This window comes from Pieris brassicae, chromosome 10, assembly GCF_905147105.1.
Source record: "Pieris brassicae chromosome 10, ilPieBrab1.1, whole genome shotgun sequence".
NCBI classification, from domain to species: Eukaryota; Metazoa; Arthropoda; class Insecta; order Lepidoptera; family Pieridae; genus Pieris; species Pieris brassicae.
The window spans coordinates 4386988-4407322 of NC_059674.1; the positions used below are offsets into that span (position 1 = coordinate 4386988).

At 30.8% G+C, this 20335-nt stretch overlaps 3 protein-coding genes across 17 annotated transcripts; 2 read left to right on the forward strand and 1 right to left on the reverse strand.

Moving 5' to 3' along the window:
- Positions 1-314: 314 nt before the first annotated feature.
- Positions 315-10655, reverse strand: LOC123715603 (sorting nexin-16). 4 transcript variants are annotated; one of them, XM_045670769.1, is made up of 6 exons: positions 10554-10655; positions 10321-10434; positions 5289-5426; positions 4719-4958; positions 2524-2687; positions 315-2333 (listed from the first exon to the last, which is right to left on the reverse strand). In XM_045670769.1, the coding sequence occupies exons 3-6, from the start codon at positions 5414-5416 to the stop codon at positions 2011-2013; spliced, it is 855 nt and encodes a 284-aa protein (XP_045526725.1). In that variant the 5' UTR covers positions 5417-5426; positions 10321-10434; positions 10554-10655; the 3' UTR covers positions 315-2010. The 4 variants fall into 4 exon arrangements, with proteins under 4 accessions (XP_045526725.1, XP_045526723.1, XP_045526724.1 ...); XM_045670767.1 differs by lacking the exon at positions 10321-10434 and having other exon boundaries at positions 10554-10620; XM_045670768.1 differs by lacking the exons at positions 10321-10434; positions 10554-10655 and adding an exon at positions 6254-6486.
- LOC123715602 (WD repeat domain-containing protein 83) lies at positions 6607-8050 on the forward strand. Its single transcript, XM_045670766.1, has one exon. It carries the CDS (start codon positions 6871-6873, stop codon positions 7777-7779), a length of 909 nt encoding a protein of 302 aa, XP_045526722.1. The 5' UTR covers positions 6607-6870; the 3' UTR covers positions 7780-8050.
- Positions 8174-19315, forward strand: LOC123715601. 12 transcript variants are annotated; one of them, XM_045670755.1, is made up of 5 exons: positions 8174-9051; positions 9617-9791; positions 15032-15285; positions 15723-15994; positions 16443-19315. In XM_045670755.1, exons 1-5 carry the CDS (start codon positions 8981-8983, stop codon positions 18050-18052), a joined length of 2382 nt encoding a protein of 793 aa, XP_045526711.1. In that variant the 5' UTR covers positions 8174-8980; the 3' UTR covers positions 18053-19315. The 12 variants fall into 12 exon arrangements, with proteins under 12 accessions (XP_045526711.1, XP_045526712.1, XP_045526709.1 ...); XM_045670756.1 differs by lacking the exons at positions 8174-9051; positions 9617-9791 and adding exons at positions 10609-10695; positions 10975-11155; XM_045670753.1 differs by lacking the exons at positions 8174-9051; positions 9617-9791 and adding exons at positions 10657-10787; positions 10975-11155.
- Positions 19316-20335: the final 1020 nt, after the last annotated feature.

The following is a 20335-nucleotide window of genomic DNA, read 5'->3' on the forward strand; positions in this document are numbered from 1 at the left end:
CACTATCTTGGCAAATAAACGATTTATTATTATTATTTACATTTTTGTTATTGGGAGTAACCGTAGGATATTGTATGTAATCTATGCTGTTATAACTTACCATATCGAATATGTGGCGGAAAATCTGTATTAAAAAGCAATAACCAGACCAAAAATTGAATATGTGGCGGAAAATCTGTATTAAAAAGCAATAACCAGACCAAAAATTATGTCTTTTTCTTTTTACTTACATTAGTATATGTTATTTAAAATCTATACAGTATTTCTATACATTTTAGAAGAATATATACAGATGGCTCGAGTAAAAACATCACTGTTTTAAATAATTTTATTGCAATAAACGCTAAATACAAAACATTTTGGAAAATTCATCAATTAATATGAATAGAGATACACTAATTAAAGTAACGAAATACGGACAATATTTTCTGTACCTAACAATTCATTTGACAAGCGGCAACGAGGCGTGTTAAACATACTTTTGCCATAACTTACTAAATAGATATCACTTAAAGTTTTCCATTACTATCAAATTAATTATTATTGTAATAATATTTTTATAACACCTTAAAACTACATTTAAACCATATTAAAATTGTACATATAAGGCACTTTATTGCTTGTACATAGGTTTATTTATCACAACACTGTATATATATTAGTCCAGACAAAAATATAAGATATGGGCGTGGCCATTTAAATTATTATTAGATTCGGTATTTTAACACTTTTAAATAAGTTTAATCTATGTTTGTTATATCAAAATCTAGCGAAATTATTTTCCACTCATACAGAAATACTTTAAATCACATATTTAATTAATAATATACTTAACTGTTTAAAGACCACTTGTATGACCTTATTCTAGCAATATTTGTACAAACATTCAAACTTAACATCCACTATGAGGTGAATTTTATGTGTTATTTGAATGATAGGAATCAGAAATATCTTTATGTTAAAGAATAAATAAAGTGAGGCTACAACTGTTTTAGATTTCTGTATCTGTTTCATGATCATTTGATAATTGAATAGGCTTCAGTACCTGACGGACGCCGTCGACTTTTTGGGTCTAAGGCAAACCGGTCACCTCACGATGTTTTCCTTCACCTTTCGAGCTAATGTTAAATGTGCACATACAAAGAAAAGCATCACATTTTAATGCATCTGATATGGCCATATTGCTACTTTTCATAGACCAGTTTCAGGGACATATGAATGGATGGAACTGATACTCTTCTGTCAACAGTATTTTGACATATCTTTCAAGGTTAATCTTACATCGGCGTTGGACGGAGCCGGAATTCTTTACAGATTAAAAATAAATTGACGCATAGTGCAAATATGCTTTACAGAAAAGTTTTTGATTTTGTCTTTAGAACCAATACTGCCATACGCGCGCGAGTGTGACAGACTAAGCATTTACAACTTTATACGTTTTAATGAGCGTTGAAAACCGTAACCGCAAATCTTTGAATACATATTCAAAGTCTCGTGCCAAACATAGCAATCAAACAAGTGAGCTATATCTGGCGCTGGTAAATATCCACCGGATGGTACCCGGTATCCACCAATACATAGTGGACATTAAGTTACATATTTTAATGAAATAACGTAAAGTATCGTATGAATCACGTAAAATACTTATATAGCACCATTACTATGTTGTTTAAAAAAATAAATCACGAAATTATAAATTTTTTGGTGAGTTCTAACTATAAAATGAAAAATTATTCACGAATGTATTAATAATATAAAATAAATGCATACTCTAAGGCTCAAATTCACTAGGGTAGACTTATTATTTTTTTTTAACTCGTAACAATTCGAGATTCTATTCGCAAAATCTTATTTTGACATATATGTAATTATTTATATAAACTTATAATATTAATTTGAAACCCTGTTTGTTACTTGTTACCTGGTCCTTCGGACCGGAATTAACCCGAAACTTTAATATGGCATAATGACAAAAATTAAATATTCCCAATGAGTATGAGCCATTCTAACCTAAATTTGTACTTTGGAGCAGTTTGGGCACCCATTTACTTTGACCTCTATTTGAGCGAGTTGTTTTTGTAAATGCATTATAGTTGCATCTTTCTGCTTTAACTGCATTTTGAGGGTAGTTATAGAATCTTCCAATGCTCCATATACCGCTTGTACTTCTGGTTGGTAGGTAAAAACCTGAGGTGGTTCGTCTAAGCAAAAAAACTCACGGACTGTCGAGTCGTTTGGTAGCTTATTTAGGACGGAATTGATAAATGCTTGTAGGCCCCGCACGCGCTCTTCGAGGAACGCTGGCTCAAAATTGTCTCTAAAGAGACGTTTTCCTATAAAATAAATATATATTATGTTTAGCCAGGCATTTATCTCATTTGAAAGAGAACATTTAGGCTAGTAAATACTAATTTTCCCTTAAAGAACGGTAAGTTATAGGAATCACGGTATTAAATATGTTCAGTAATTTTTGAGATTATCACGGTCACACAAATAGTTAATTGTTTAATATGTAAGGATTACCTGGTAGGGGTAGTATGATATCCGGTCGTTCACTTCGTATCCGGTTATATAAGCGGACAAAGTCTGTGTAACGCCGAAAAACAAGCCATGACTGGTCCCGAGAGTCGTCCTCCACTTTTAACTTGTATATTGTGAATCTTGCGCGCTCTTCCATAACTTCGTATCTATAAAGTTTAATAAACAATTTTTTTTACAGCTTGAGTTATCGAAAACGGTAGGTTTTAAAGTTTATATTGAGCTTTTGCTTTTTACATACAAAAAAGCTTTTATGGGCCTTATTTTTTTATATAAGTCGTGATCATTTGTTTTGTTTTTATTAGTAGGTTGATCACCTCCATATATTTCAAAAAATTAAATATTTCATCGAATATTATTATGCCAAAATAAAGTATGTAATTTTATTCATACACATTTCAGAGTGAAGTTCCATCGTCGACAGAATTAGAAACTGTTTCGATTTACCAAATTCTCTTGTAAGACTATTTTTATGGAAATAGAAACATGATTCTATGACGGAGCGATTTAAGGCGTTTAATCTAGATTGATAATAAAATACTGAAGAGAACGTGCGAAAAGTTATAAGCTAATAATGTTTCAGTTGGGCTGATTATAAAATGCTGTCGCAAACATTTAGGCAGGTTTTAGGTTTATTTATCTCTAGAACTTAACCATAGATCTCTCATAGTTAAAGCAGTGTTCGGAAGAAACGCTTTCGACGACCAGCTACCACGAAAGACTTTTCATTTTTCGAGTTAATACATACACACTCACAAATAACGTCGCATTTTATTAGTAAAATAATTTTCAAACACAGTTAAATAGCTGCAGAGATTACACCTTACAAACTTCACCTCTTTATAATATAATAATTGTAATAGAGCCGTATAGTCAATTGTCTTCTAGTCGAGCATTTTTTTCGAGATGACATTAAAAACGTGTGCAGCATGACGTACAGACTCGTGCGGTAACGCAAGACATCTCTCTCTGTACATAATAATGTGAACGTGTGTAATAAATGGTCTATAGCCTGTATATAGGTGTATAGCCTAACGCTAACCGACATAAAAAGTAAATTAAAAAACTACTTTTATATGTATTTGTTGCGCACCTAAACAAGACTTCTATGGTTACATTAATACAAACTACTGCGGTTTTCTAATGTAACATATTGTCATTATATTACTATATTATTTGTAAAATAAAGAAAAATGCTTATCTAAGTGCATTGAATGATTGACGATTGTGTAGGTGAAATACTGTTATTGTTATGGTTAGATACTGATAACTATAATTATAATTAATATAATAAAAATATGGATAACATAATAATTTGTTTATAGTTACGAATAATATGTGAAAGTGAATGTGTTCGTTACGCTTTCGTGCTCAATATAATTTGGATGAACTTTTACTATTAGTGTTTTTGCACACATAAAGATAAACTTTTTATGTGTTTGCTTGTAGCACAAAAACTAGTGAACTGATTTAACCACGACCGTTGTTAATCACAAAAAATGTGTTACGTAGAAAGAGTACAGTCAAAATCTGTTATAGCGACATCGAAAGGACAATTCATATTTGGTCCTAAAAACCGATGATTGTACGAGATCCGGCTGAAGGCTCAGTGCGCTCATCGGTTGTTTGCTAAAAACCAAATTTTTATGTATATTTATAATTAGGAGAATGTTTATATACCAAGTTGCCTATCAAAATTTGGCCGCTAGTATTTTAATTGATTTATGGAAAAACATTTCGTTCACTTGTTTTTTAACTAAAATATCGTCTACATCACGGCAATTTACATACAGATTTTAAAAAAATCACAGGTGCCGTTGATCATCTGACCGCACTTCTTCGTAGCCAGGTGTAAACAGATATTATTTCGATACATTTATACATTCACAACGTACATTTATTAATTATATATCAAATTGAAGCTAATTTTTTTCTATTAATTATCGTATATGGGTGCAGTTGAATCTGGCTGCAAATAAGGGTTACCTGCTGTTAAATATGATAAATGTGTTAGGTAGAGTGAAAGATAGTTGCGACTACCGCCTGTGCGAACATAAAAAGCAGGCATAGTCATAGATATAGGCCTAGAGCCTTTACAATAGTACTAAGCGAATGGCGACACTTGGTCACGTTACCTCTCTTGCAAAGTAATAAATACAGTTATTAGTTCAAATACGTACCCAACAATTGGTATTTGCAATCGATCAAATTTCTTAATCTCCTCACTGTGCAGGCTCAAATCCACATTACTCACACTGATGCTACTTCTTTTCCCTCCCCTAAATCCCTTTCCTTCCCTGAATCCCTCGGCACTGTTCCTCTTTCCTTCCCTGAACCCTTCATTTATGTTTCCCATTGACTTATAGTGGTTTCGTTGTAGCCGTCTGTCCATTTCGTTGTCTGATGTAGAGTCTTTATACCTGTAGTATTAGTATTTCTTGATATATTTGTATAGTCAACAGCAAAAATATAAATCCAAATGAATGCTGTATCCTAGTAAAATATAATGTTAATATTCATGGTGACTAGGTCTAGAGATCGAACCCCAGGATGGGCCAAAAATTAAAATACAATGTAGTAATGATAAGGTTCTTGGACATGTATAGAGACTTTACACAAAAGTAAAGGGATTGGTTGTTTGTCTGGTGAGGTATCATATTCTGTTTTTGGCTCGTGTGAAATCTTTCTTTTACAAAAATATATTTCGACTTTTAAAGAACACAATAATACTGACATTGGGTTTGATATACCTTTTTTTATAAACTTTCACGGAGATCTGGTTTTCTTCGCTAGATGTAGATGAGAGTTCATTATTAATCATATCTCGTTTCTCTTGGTTTCTTGTGTGAGTGTTGTCAATTTTTTTTACTGCCGCCATAATACTACTTCTAAAAATAAACCATCATTGGTGATAATTCTAATTCTAAAACATTTGCACTGTAGACTAAAGCACATGAATTTAATATTTATAAAATGGTTGTATTAGCAAATATTTTGTTAATAAAAATATGAACATACATAATCCTACCAAATAGAAATAGTAAATTCTAAATTTCAATTATAATATTAAATGTGCAAATTTAGGATTTTTATGCCATTAAGGATCAAATCATCAGTGTAAAAAGAAGAGAAACACTAACTAATACTAATATCATGAGAAGCAATCCACATATATTATGTTCTAGTAAAACATTGTTTGTTTGGTTGAATAGTCTTATCTCAGGAGTTAATGGTCCAAATAATATTTGTATGAGGAAGGCAACGGGCTGTAACGAAATATTTTTGGGAGCTTACATTACTTGACCTGGGCAAAAATACATGTATCATGGAATTCTTTAAATTAAAAAAGAAATAACTTATTATAATGGAACCTGTTTTTATGAACAGAGAGCATTGTTGGCCTAGTGGCTTCAGCATGCAACTCTCATCCCTGATGTCGTAGGCTAATTACCTAACTGTGGAACAATGTACTTTCTATGTGTACATTTAATACTAGCAACTATAGTGCAGGATAATAGTATAGCAGCCGGCATGGCTTACGACACAATAAAAGTAAATATTTTAAAACTGGTATGTTAGTTGCTTACTAACTTTAAGAACCTTTTTACTATAGCTAGGCGAGCACAAGACAAGAGCTTTTGGATTTATCTTCGAAACAAAATATCTAGTTTATTTCAGTTTACACTTAAATGATAGAATACGAAATAAAACTTACTCAATACGCTAGTTATTATTGTTTGTTTTCTTGACAAATCACATTGATATATAAAGACACTTTCTTCACTTGTCTTTGTGTTACCAATTCTATTTCGATTGACAGTCAAATTTAAGTTCTCTGATTTATGCTCAATGGTGGTAATTATGATGAGATGTTACATCTACATATCTAAATAAAATAATTATAATTACTCAACAATGTTTCAGAAGTAAGAAACGTCAAACCTTAGAAAAGATAATAATATAATAGAATCAAATCATACATACTTGGTCTGTTTATAAACAGATATATGCATTAATAAATAATCTATGCTGATTGCTAAGCTCTACAATACTCTATTATTATCTGTCATAACTATTGGTACAATCTCTATACCATTAACAGTATATAATATTATTTCTCTATGCCCATTAATAAAAGCAAACCACAAAATATACAAATAAACCCCCAACTTAGAATTCGTTTTATCAGTAAAAATTAATATTAATATAATGCTAAGTAATCTGTGATACACACGTACCACAGCACACTGTTGCAGCAATCTAATAGTAAACTAAAGCTAAGTAAGGATTTTTTTATAATATGTGTATCAAAGTATCTTTGTAAGTCAAAGAATGACTGAAACATTACAATTGGAGGTGCTTTCTACAATACACTGCAAACAGCAAGTTGTTCGAGCAGTGAGATTTAATATCGATGGGAGTTATTGCCTAACCTGCGGCGCTGATAAAAAAATTAAACTTTGGAACCCACATAACGATTTGCACTTGAAAACATATGGAGGTCATGCAAATGAGGTGTTAGATGTTGCAGGTTCAAGTGATAATAGTCAGATTGTATCTTGTAGTGCGGATAAATCTGTTATCCTATGGGATGTTACTACTGGTCAACCCTTGCGCAGATATAGGGCCCATGCAAGCTCAGTAACATGTATAAAATTCAATGAAGAATCAACCATGGCAATATCTGGATCCATAGACAATACAGTAGCTTTTTGGGATGTCCTTAGTAGAAGACAGGAGCCAGTACAGATACTAAGAGATGCAAAAGATACTATCACATCCATACAGGTTACTGATCATGAGGTTTTAACTACTTCTGTTGATTGCCATACAAGATTATATGATCTACGAATTGGAAAAATGATTTCTGATTATATTGGTTCCATAATAACACATGGAAGTTTAACACATGATGGGCAATGCCTTATTTTAAGTTGTTCAGATGGAACTATAAAATTAATAGATAAAGAATCAGGAGAACTTTTAAATACATTTATGGGGCATGAGACTAATGATTATTTGCTTGAAAATTGTATTAATGACAAAGATAATCAGATCATTTCTGGTTCTGCTACTGGTGAAATATTTTACTGGGATTTAATAAGTAGTAATATTACTAACAAGTTAGTTCATACATATAATAAACCAGTGGTGTCAATTAGTCACCATCCATCTGATAGCATTTTACTATCAGCTTCTGAAGATGAAATAAAACTATGGGGTGTTAATAGCAAAGAATGATATAATTTGTTATATAGTTTAAGGCCTCCGCAGTTATTTCATGTGATAATTGTTTTGGATTAGTAGGTATAGAAAGCTGATTGATAACTTCCCTTAAATGATCAATAAAACAGATTCAAAAACAAAAATAAAATAGATGTCTCTGTCCCCATTCATATGTGTTGTATGTAGGTGTATTATAGGAAACTTTTACATTGTTTTGGTTGGTTGTAATTTTAAACACTTCTTAGTATTATTTTAAACAGCAAGTTAGCATACTGCTAAAAAATAATAAAGCATAACTAAAATAAAATGTTCACATTATCAATGTTAAATTGACGTCCTTATTAGCTTAACTCTAAGAAGATTTAACTTAATTTCAGTTAGCATATTCTAAGTGTTCCAATTATCTTTCAAAAGTGTGCTATTTTTAATGGTATATTGGAATATTATACAGCAGGAACTGTACTGTCCAACGTCGTAACCGCAACGGGCGACCAATTATATTAAACACCTTAAAGTGGAATTTATACATGAATGTGTCAGAACTTGAAAAATACCGATTCAATATTATTATACACCTGCAAATTAGATAGTGAATATGGAAGTAAACATAGGAAAATGTTGAAAAAACCGCCAAATTAACTCTTAGAAGACACTTTGTATAGTTAGTTTCTACCAATACTATCAACACGGCAGCCGATATCTAGTCCTTTACCTTATGAAACCATTACCATAACAGTTAAATAAAAAAATTGATGGCGATAAAGCATTTGTGGTTAGTAACGGATGATTGTACAAAAACTTAATCTCGTCTATAAATTACGCATGAAATTACACGAAATACACGTGAATTGTTGAATATAATGTGAAAAAATGCCAGCTAATTTAGATGCAGCACACAGCAGGAAGATGTTGAATTGAAAGAAAATAATATACGAAACAATGAAATCCTCTTTTCTGGATACACAGATTGTGATATCACAGAATATTAGTTTTAGAAAATTTGTTAATAGTTAGTATCTCTACTTTATCTGTGACATAAATGTTTTAGAGTGAACAGGACAAAAAATGCATATTTGTCTTTCTTTTGCGTACATACACAAATTGATTACTTTCTGTCGTATGCCTTCAGGAACTGAAGCCAGATAAAGTGTTGGCTTAAGAAGTATTTTGATCGGTAAAAGTTGTAAAATCCCTTTTTGGTGTCTTAAAGATAGTGATGGTGAATTGCAATGTATATGGCTGTAAAAATCGCACTGAACGAAATCAGCCAAACATAACCTTTCATCGGTAAGTGGTATAAAACAAAATTAATTCATTATTTAATTGTAATTATGTAATTATATATTTTGAATATTATTATACTAAAGCAATATATTATTAAATGTTTACATTATTAGATATTTATCTATTCATTATCGGCATCGTACAAAACTTCAATACTATATTCAAAAAACATATACAAATTGTTTTAAATTTCTCACCAACCAATTTTCGGGCTAAGAATATTATATAAAATGAAATGTATTTGGCAATAGGTAAATATTTTTTTTTTTTAAATGTAACCTGGGGTAAACAAGCAAGAAGTTCATGTGATGTTAAGTGATACCGCCGCCGCCTATAGACACTCACATTGCCAGAAAGCTCAAGAGTAGGTTGCCGGCCTTTTAAGAATTGGTACCCCTGTTTTGGAAGGACCCTAAGTCAAATTGTTTGGTGTCAAGTCAAAAATACATTGGTGACTTGATTCCACATAGTGATGGTATAGTATGCTATATGGCATATTATGCTCACTACTATTTAAGATCAAAAGCTTTTGATAAATAACTAAATAATAGCATCATCTTTGTTTCAGTTTTCCCAATAATCCACAATTAAAAGATGCATGGATTGAGTGTACTCGTCGAATTAATTGGAACCCAAAGAGTCATTCTCGGATTTGCTCTAAACATTTTGACCCTAGTTGCTTCCAGCAGAAGTCAAATAGAACCTACTTGAATCCACATTCAATACCTACACTTTTCATTAAGGTAAATTTATTTCTAAAACCTTACTTACCCAGATAAATTTGGCATATAATAATTCAGTTGTTGTATTTTGAGTTGTATAATATTTTCAACACAATACAGCTGTGTGCCTCAGTTATGTTACCATAATTCTGACAAAATATCATTGACACAATTTTACTTTGTTGTTAAGTAGAAAAGTATTATTTAATATAGAAAAAAACTTTAATATAAATACCTATTTATGACACTGTAGTCTAACGGAACAGAAACAATTTACGTGAATAGCATCAATAAAAAAAAGGATTATAAATAAGCTACCTAGCTAAAATCAGCTTCATCAGTAGTTTGTGTGAGTAGATCCAATAAATTAGTGATACAGCTGACATCACATTTGTTGTTTAAAAGTTGTCATGAAAATGTATAAATTTAGTGCTTTTTTATTTGACAAGTGAACAACAAAACCAATTATTTCCGAAATAGTAATATTTTTTACGAAGTAGGGAGTGTTAGGAGGAGCGGTTTAGAGTTAAAACAATATAATTATTCTTACTATCTCGATTCTCAAGACGAGTCACGACCTCTTGTGGCTTGTAGGTATTGCTTTACCAGTTTGGCGCTCCGATAAATGTTACTTTCAATTGTCAAAGTCATTATATTATAGAGACTGCAAATAATAATGACTTAATATGTATGTTTCTACAATACAATTGAATTTAACGAAAGTTATATATATATATTTAAGTCAATACTTATATTAATAAAAATATCTTAAAGTTCAGACACCTGTCAGATTCCGCCATGATATGGGCTTGTTATGCATTAAGTTCGTCGTGATCGGTTTCGGTGCTAGGTGTGCCGTCAAGTAGTTCTTAAAAAAGAGAGATTTGCGACTCCGATGCGAATATCACTTTAAAAAAAGGAAACTGTAAGTGAACTGTTACAAAAAATGGCTAAGTGTTGCATTTTAATGTGTGGTGCAAGAAAAAACAAAAAACAACCTGAATTGACGCTTCATAGGTTAGTACCCTGTTTTATAGCAATATATAACTATATTAAAATAATTCAAATTGAAAAATAAAACAGACTAAAATTATGCTATTAAAATTCGTTTATACTTTTTGTCCAATCTGATTATTTATATGTTGCGGTACTTGTATAGGGTTGCCCTATATCAACATAATTTATTTTTTAATTTTATCTATAGATTTCCGAAGAATGAAGCTTTGAGGAAAAGATGGTTTGAGGCCATCGGTGAGAGAAACATCAATCCTGGGCAAAAGGAGTGGTTTCTCTGTTCACTACATTTTGATAAAAGCTGTTTTAATAAAACACTCGATGTTATGAGACTTCGTGACAACTCATTGCCATCAATATTTCCATATCAAGTAAGTTATATTAAATTTAAGAGCGTTCATTTTCTTTAAATTTACTATGTGCACAGTGAAATGGCATAAAAACAGAATGCTCATGATTTTGTTGACTTTGTACTTTTTAAGTATTTAGTGGAGAGTGCCTTACAAAAGCAACATATAATGTGATATGTATTGTCTCGGTACCTAAATGTTTTCTCTCACACTCTTAATAAATAGTTGTAACGTATTTTATATTTGGCGCCGCATACCGTTGTAACATAAATGTATTCTTAAAAGTGATAACTAAACACTGCACGTATTGTACTATAATATAAAAGTGTTTAAATCTTCCTTTAAATATTCTTATTATATAAATACAAAGATTTGAATAAATTATATCTACGTTATGGTAAGAACTTTACATGGCATGGTAGTGACAACCCTAAACAATGGCAGCCATTTTATGGTACGAATCTATGGTTATAAAGTCTACCAGACAGGTGGTACAATCAGTCACGCGAAATCTATAAATAAAGAAGAGAAAAAGATGCAAAATAATTATAAAATATGTAAAATACAGTGTCGAATATTCATGGATTTGTATGTATGAAAGATAAATTTAAAAGGCAAGTCATTTAGGTTAGGTAAATAAAAATAATTACATGATAAGTTTTTGTAATATCTATAAAAAGTAAAAAGTAGCGTCGTCTCTATATCTCGTGCATGTGGGCATGTATATAATAAAAGGATATAACAATGACAATGATCAATATGGCGGCTTTAATGCTTTGCATGAATGAAATTTCCACGCATGATTTTAATTATACAAATCTTAAAGTCTGTTTAAGGTGAATATTCTTTGTTACAATATAGTCAGATAAAACCGATTGTATTGGTCAATTGTAATGTTAAAGATGAAACGTATTTTCATAGTAGATTTTTGAATGACTTCAAGGTTTTTTTGCTATTGTTTATACAATTGAGAATTAGGTATATCCCAAATTCGGAGTTTTCACAACTAGGTATACATATATATTTATTTCACTTTATTATACGCGGTAATAATAAGGAATATTGTGGAGTGTTCAGTTTCACAAAAAATAAGATTCTTAACGTTAACTAGAAATAATTAAACAAAATTTATTAACTGTCATCATGTGCAATCATTTGCATCACTTATTCTTTTTTATAAATTTATATTAGTGAACAATAATTATTCCGAATATCTGTGTAATCTTTACTTTATGGACACTTAGTAGAAAGATAAATTCTCCCACAGTCTATCCTCTTCGGAAGATTGTAGCGACGATTGCATTATGCAACGTAAGTATTTCAGCTTAGAATTTTACAGTTAGACAGAGACGCATTTAAATCATGTTATCTACTGTGTCTATTCTAGGACCGTGACGGTAGGCTGACTATAGTGTAAAATTAAAATAGCTAATCAAGCGTCTGCATATTAGGGTTTTTGATTTGACAATTACAACATAGATACGTCTAATGTATTGTGACTTGTTTGGTCAGGTTACATAGATGGATCCATGAAATGACCTTGGTTGACAGGCCGGTTTTTATTGTTTGTCACGATTAGTGTTCGTAACACTTCATGACAATCTCGCGTCTTTGGACTTTTCTGTGAAATAATAGTTAAAGTTGTGTTGTGAGTAGAGTATTCAGTGAATTTGGATAAAAACACTATAGGTGCGATGGTGGGTTGCAGCGTTTTAGGCTGTAAAAGCCGTAGTGAACGGAAACTTAATGAAATAACGTTTCATTTGTAAGTACACAGAAATTTCTTTAATTTGGTTTTACAATGAAAATGTGGTGGTATGGTCAGTTATGATATATTACAGTGAAATTCAATGCTTTAAGTTTAGAAAATGTAAGATTAATCATACTCTTTAATAATTAGGCTCATATTGGCTCGTAATAACCTAGACTATGAGAGATTTAGTGTTGCTATTTTTTATCTCATGTATCCCTCATTACCCTGTAAGAAATTATGTTAGCTGCATTGATCCATGGGATTTCTTTGTCGGTATATTCCCCTCGGCCATATAGGTACGAACCGGTATGGTATGACAAGAATATTGATATAGATATGATTTTTGTAAAAAAAAAACCCTTTTGAAATGAAGTTTAGGACGTGGTAGCTACTTATAATAGTACTTATAATTTACATTTTAGATTTCCATCTAACCCAGAGATTAAATTTAAATGGTTGGAGGCTACTGGACGAAAGAATTGGCATCCAACCAAATTTTCGAGAATTTGTTCACTTCATTTTAATGGTGCCTCATTCGTGTATAAAGGAAAAAAGGTACAACTTAAACCATATTCAGTGCCTGAAAATTGCATACATGTAAGTGTTATATATTTATTACTTATTTATTTGGCTACTATTGTCAATATTTTTGAGGGATATTTTTCTACAAAACTAGTGTGCTTAAAATGAAATTGAAAATATATTTTTTCTGATTTATGCGAACATATTACTGAACAAAGGTCATTAGACAACTATGTCTCGTTACTTATCAAAGCAATAACTAAGATATCTGGAAGTTAGAATTTATTTTATTATAACTTCACTGTCTCGTTTAAGAGTAGTCTGTTGCAAGAAATGGAAAACTTTGTAAATAAATGCTTTTGCTGACATGAGTTGTATTTATTTCTATGTTATTATTGTTAGCCCATAACATACTAACGATGGTATTTTTCTTCCACGAATTCCTACTACGAAAACCATTAGTCTGTCCCACCCTGTCTTCATCTTAGTTTGTTGCGTTGATGGTCTGCCTTATAATCTTAATCAATTGGGAGTCAATAAAATCATATCAGTCAACAGACTTCTACTACTGCACATAGGCCTCCCCTATAGATTTCCACATTTTCCTCCTCCTCCATTTTTGGGAACAATTTTACCCAATATGGGGAAATTTTTGTCAACGCAGCAACCCTAAAAAAACTATTGCTGTTTATTGTGTTACGCTTGTAATGTATTATGTATCCATCCATAGGTACTTAATCTGAGCTTGTGTGATAATTTTTATTTTGTATGCCAAAATATATCTGGTTTCATTAAGTAATTTAATTTACTATTCGATTTTTGAATTGTTAGATATAATGTATTCGGCGCCAAGTTAAAACATGTAAATAGTGAGTGAAGCGAAAATTGTGTCTTCATTCGTAAGTGAATGTTTTATTGTTTTTCTTATTTTGAACATTTAAGTTTATTTATTTAATTGTAAACTATAAATTATAGCTAAATTAAATATCTTATAAATAATTAATGCTAGTTTGTGTTGCCTTATTTAATACCCTATATTTCTTATTACTATTCATAAATAAATATAATGGAATAAAGCAAAGCTGCACTAAGCCCACTCCAAATAAATACTCTACTACTAACTAAAATAATACAACTATGATGTAGTGTGGTGTGATATAATTTAAATAATTCTGATGCTCAATCTAAACAGCACATATTATATTTTTATATGGGCCTTCCATACACAGGGTTCAATATGAATTATTTCACTGAGAATTAAATCCATGACACTCGATGTGCAATGCCAGTTACCCGCTATGACACTAAGATTGCTTTGTTAACATGGAGAGGAAAGACAAAATGTTGTGAATGTGCATAGTATCTATGGCAATTTCTTCAATGTCTCTTTTTGTTTTCTTTGGTTTGATGTGATTGGAGATTCTAATGATGACTGATTTTCCTTAAACAAATATTTTAATCTATATTAATTTATAGTTTGTAGGATGCATTTTGCTGATTTCTGGACCTTGTATAAATTTTTTTTTGACATAAATCTATTTAAATAAAACATATGCGTTTTAATTGTCTTATTTCTACATTTCACTTATGTAATTATTTTAAAAGAAATATATTTATTTCAGAAAATGTCGGATAAGAGGAAACTATACAAATGTGATAAGTGTATCAGAACATATACAAATAGCAATGCTTTGGAGAATCACAAGAGAGTCATGCACTGTATAGTAAATAATGCACCTCCAATGAAATCACGTGGTAATAAAATTAAAGCAGCAACAGACAAGTTTGAGAGATACCAGTGCCCTGTATGTAAAGCGATATTCCCTTCAAGATTTGTTGCCACCAAGCATATAGAGGTTTATCATACTAAACATTTGTGAGTATGAATTTTAAACTTTTGATTGTATGTTTCATAGAGTAGTATTTATTTACACGATTTGTTATAGTTGTAAGATTTAATTGGCCCTTATTCCATTAAAAGTATAAATTGTGCTTATCTTAGACAACATAATTTAATTTTCTATGTGTGTTCAGATATAGTATCTCAACATGACAGCTTCATAGCTTTGTTTAATAAATATGACTATGATAACTATTAAGGGGAGAGTACGATAGTAAGACATATATACTTGGCACTAGTAAACACAGAGTTGGCTTATGTGTAAAGAGTAAATTAAGAATAATATAACTACATTTACTTGAGACACTTGCAGTGCCTATGTTACTCTGCTATTGATATTTATTTAATTATTTTCATTGTTAGTTGTATGTGATCTTTGTCAGTAGTGTTTAACATTTTGTTTTTCATTTCAGTAAAGCCATTCACCCAATAAAACTTCAGGATTGTCCAAATTGCAAGCAGAAAAATAGAAATTTATCTCTACACAAGTGTACCTGTGACAAACAGAAAAATAAAATCGCTGTAGGCTATAATATCACCAATGAGAAACAGGGAAAAACAAAGAAAGTACATTATTTCTGCTATTTGTGTAGCAAAGTTTTCAATAATGCAAACAAGTTCACTGTTCATGTGGAGGCTCAACATAACAAAAGTGTGGAGACCATGTTCTTTCCCAATATGACACGTAAGTAATATTACATCTAATAAGTCTACGTATAACTAGGCTAGAGAAGATTTGTCAATCAATATTATAAAGATTTGTTTTTGTTGTCAACATACAAGGAAGGTTGCTTTAAGAAAGTAACAAGCTAATAATTGAATTTTTATCTACATAAATTGTAATTATGATAATAATGATGACTACTACAACAAATATAATGCCCTTGGTAGTATAATGAAATTATTGTTCACTTCCTCAATTGGATATGTCTATCTATTAAGACAACTGTATCAATTTACACTTCAATTAAAATTGCATAAAAGTTGGGGACAAACAACTTTACATGAATGTTTATTTCTGTAAATCTAACATGTCACATAAATTATGGCCAAATGTTTGTAGTTTGCAACTCTAAGTAATTATATATCTCACATAATTTATGTTAAATTAAAGTTATAATAATGAATTACAGAGTTCACCCTATGGAAGGAGCATATAGAGAAATTAGCTTATATTCAATACCGTCTATGCTCGGAGGAAATAAATGGAAGGCAATTTTACCATTGCATCAACACCAAAATAACAGACATGTTCACTGAACGATGTCCATCTATAATTGTTGTACAATCGTACCCAAAAGGCATTCTAGCCAGATTGTATAAAACCCATGCTAATCATAAAACTTGTGAGTATAACTTAGCAAAAGAATTCCGAAAATATCGTATCACAGACTTTCTGCAATCAATAGACAACTCAAATGGATATGATCCATATTTGGATTTTAAAATGTTATTGGAAAATATACTGGAGGCAGCGGCTAAAATAAAAATATCTGGATTGAAAGAACTTGTGGAAAAAGCATTAGAAATGACAATAATATTAAATACATACGACGAAGATGACGATCCTTTAAAGACTAATCACGATCGAACAAAGTCCTTGACGGATGCAGAAATAACCGAAGTCTTAAAACAAGAAGCATCAGTGACAATTAAGAAAGAAGATTTAGAATTAGATATGTCGGAGCCGCTGAAGAAGAAAGCCCATATGTTAGATGTATCTCCTAGAATAGTAAATACTTACTCCCTAGCGGAATATCCTGTTGATCAACAATCGGACACAGATTCTTGCGACGATATTGATAATAAAATTTTAATTAGTAATTTTGTAGGTAAACAGAAATCTAAACCTTGTGATACTAAAACAGATTTACTAGACGATAAAGACAAGGAGTTTTCTAGTTTTAACGATACATATAGGGATTTTGTAAGAAAGAACTTACGTTTATCCACACCAATGGTCACTCGGTCACGTGGATCACAAATAAATTCAAAAAAGAATTGCAGTCAGGAAAATAATACAATCATGAGTACTGCTGTTGATGTAACTGGAACTGTAAGTAAAACTTCTAGTAAATCTAATCCAAATTCTAAAGTAAACACTGTTAGTTCAGTAAATGGTAATAATAGTGTCAGTTCAATTAATAATGTTGTGGATTGTCCAGTTGAATCCAACATTATTTCAACAACAACAGCAAATGTCCATAGTGGTTTAGCACCTGTTGTTGTAACACCTGCTTCTAATCATTTGATCAATAATAACATGGTATTTGTAGCAGTTCCTTATGCCCCTATGAACACCATGATTCCTACCACCTCTACAAATCCATTTTTCAATCTTGTTGGCGTTTCAATGCCACAACAAATAACTGTAACACAACAAACTTTTTCAAACAGTATTAATAAAGCCAGTCTTAAAAATGATACATCACCTATTTGGCATGATAATGCTAATGAGAATGGAAAGGACAAAACAAAAAATAAGAGTACTGACACACATGAGGAAGAATTTAATGCAGATGTTGATAGAGTTAACACAGATGTGAATAGCAGTGACTCAGATGTTGGAAATACTGATACAGAATCAAGTGCCACTGATGAATATGTACCTAAAGTTATACAAAAACCTAGTGTTAAATTAGAAAAAGTGAAAAAGAACACTAAAACAACTAAAAAAATTGATTATGAATATGAAGTGATTGAACAAGATAGTGATTGTAATATATTAGTTTTAAAATTATAGTGTTAATATCCCTGATGCTTCATGTCTGTCTGCATGTTTATAGTTAAGTCTGTCTGTAAAATAAGAATACTAAACTCTGATTTTTCATTCTGTAGAATTGTGACATTTCATAAGTGTTACTACTAAAAAAAATCTCCACCGAAAAAGGGACACATTTGACTCATTAGAGGGCAATAACAAAATAAAATGCTATGTGTTCTTTATGTTTTACCTACAAAAAGGTAAACCTAAATATTTACAAAAAGAAGAAATATTTAAATATCATGAACAATATATTGAATAAACTTTAATTACTTTATTATATTGTTTATCTGCATCACTGCTTACTAATTCCAGGTATAGTTAACATAAAAAAAAACTTATAACTTGTGCGTTCTTTACTGTTTATTATGAAAAGGGACGTAAATATCATTCGCCGTAAAACCACTTAATGTGAAGCACCGCACTTAATAAAGTGGATACATTCACATGTATAAACTTACATGTTCAGATTCGTATTGTTATTTAAAAAATGTGCCCAGCCAAAAAGGTTTGTTATCCATGACATGTCAAAATGATAGCTGTCAGAATTCTACAGAATTCAAAATCAGAGTATAGTTATGTGTTAAGACTCAATTGTAACAATTATGTAAAATATCTTTTTTTTAAACGATGGTTACACAATTGTGTAGCGCAAATTAGACTCACTTTTTTGTATTTTGCCATGAAGTAAAATATTAAGCAATCACTGTTCAGCTATGTAAGTACATGTATGACTATTTGAGACTGTAACAAATTGTCAATGTGCTCAAATTGGCTTATGCAGATTCTAACATAAGTTTTAGTTGGACTACAACATCATGTCTTTAAGGAATTTTTTCTCATTATTTTCTCAATTTTATCAACAAAATAGAAATCTTACCAAGCCAACTAGAAAGAAAGAGAAGAGAGTATATTGTACTGAAATCATGGTTTTTTATTGCTTAAAAGCCGCACAGAGATTGTTAAATCGTTATATATTAAACAGTTATACATGCGTTATAAAGAATTTCATATTTGCCAAACAAGATTTACAATATGTTGCTTTTTAATTGCAATACATTCTAAACAAATTATATTTTCAAAAGCTACACATGTTTTTTTTTAAATAATGCAACAGACATAAATTTTTTATTATACTTCGTACCAAATTTTTTGTTACATCGTCTCTTTATTTCTGCATGTATATTAATGAACTTGATTTAAGTTTTCTCAAAAGAAAACTCTTAAATGAGTTGGTAAATTTTGTAATTTCCTTGAAAATGTTATACAAATAAACATAATTCATAAAGCGTTGTAATTTATTTTTGAAATGAATGTAATAAAATACACTGGGCCAGACTTAATTAGCATTGCGCGACAATTTCCGGTTTCGGAATCATTTGGTAAGATCGCCTGGAAGTCCCGAATTGAAGCAATAAATTCCCCTCCCCTCCTAACCTAAAAACCGTAATAATGGTAGCTTATTCTTATTTTAAAAATAAATAATATGACTTCGTCTAAAAAATATATATCTATACGTCAAAAACATTAACTACAATAGCTTGTTACTATAGGTAAAAAATGTTTTTAGATTAAACAATTGTGTGTAAAAAACTACTTCGCTTAGATCAAGTAGGTAATAACATCGATAACCGACGATTGAACTAGCATCGCCGGGCTTTAATATGTTATGTCAATTAACCGCATTTTATACTTGAAAATGACTAGTTTCGTTTGAAACTTCTGGGCGAATTTTATGATATGTCTACATGTCAAAATTGGGTTGTTAATATTGAAATATTGGAAAACGTTTAATAGAATCCTTCGCTGTTAAGACAGAGTATAGTAATGCAGTGTTTCCCATCATTTTTGTATTTTGCCTTAGCCTACCAAATATTCGTTTGCCCCCACTATGTATTAACATATATAATTTATATATTAAACATGTAATTGTTCACTTTAGAAATTTAAATAATAGGGTTAACGATGAAATGACTAGTAAATTGCTAATGAAACTAACAAATTTCAAATAATTTTAATAAAGAATATTGAAGCTTGATGCACAGAGATTTTATATTAGGTTCGAATTTGGTTAACTTCAGTCTCAAGTCTCCACGTTGTGTTTATATCCAGATGATATTAAGAATCAAATTGCCCCCCTCTGGGAAACACTGGACGTTATGCATTTATTACCAAACATATCACACATGAAGTCGGCGTTTTATATGGGAGGAACAAAACATCTAAATCATTTATTAATTAAGGTAACACAATGTACACTTA

What these genes read in the sequence shown, in the direction of transcription:
- LOC123715602 (XM_045670766.1), top strand. Translation starts at nt 6,871, where the DNA reads ATGACTGAAACATTACAATTGGAGGTGCTTTCTACAATACACTGCAAA.
- LOC123715603 (XM_045670767.1), bottom strand. An exon ending in TTGCAAATACCAATTGTTGG is followed by an intron (nt 2,688 to 4,718) that starts GTACGTATTTGA and finishes TAAACTTTATAG; the next exon opens with ATACGAAGTTATGGAAGAGC. An exon ending in TATCATACTACCCCTACCAG is followed by an intron (nt 2,334 to 2,523) that starts GTAATCCTTACA and finishes TTTATTTTATAG; the next exon opens with GAAAACGTCTCTTTAGAGAC.
- LOC123715601 (XM_045670753.1), top strand. Translation starts at nt 10,717, where the DNA reads ATGGCTAAGTGTTGCATTTTAATGTGTGGTGCAAGAAAAAACAAAAAA. An exon ending in CCTGAATTGACGCTTCATAG is followed by an intron (nt 10,788 to 10,974) that starts GTTAGTACCCTG and finishes TTTTATCTATAG; the next exon opens with ATTTCCGAAGAATGAAGCTT. An exon ending in GTTCTTTCCCAATATGACAC is followed by an intron (nt 15,995 to 16,442) that starts GTAAGTAATATT and finishes AATGAATTACAG; the next exon opens with AGTTCACCCTATGGAAGGAG.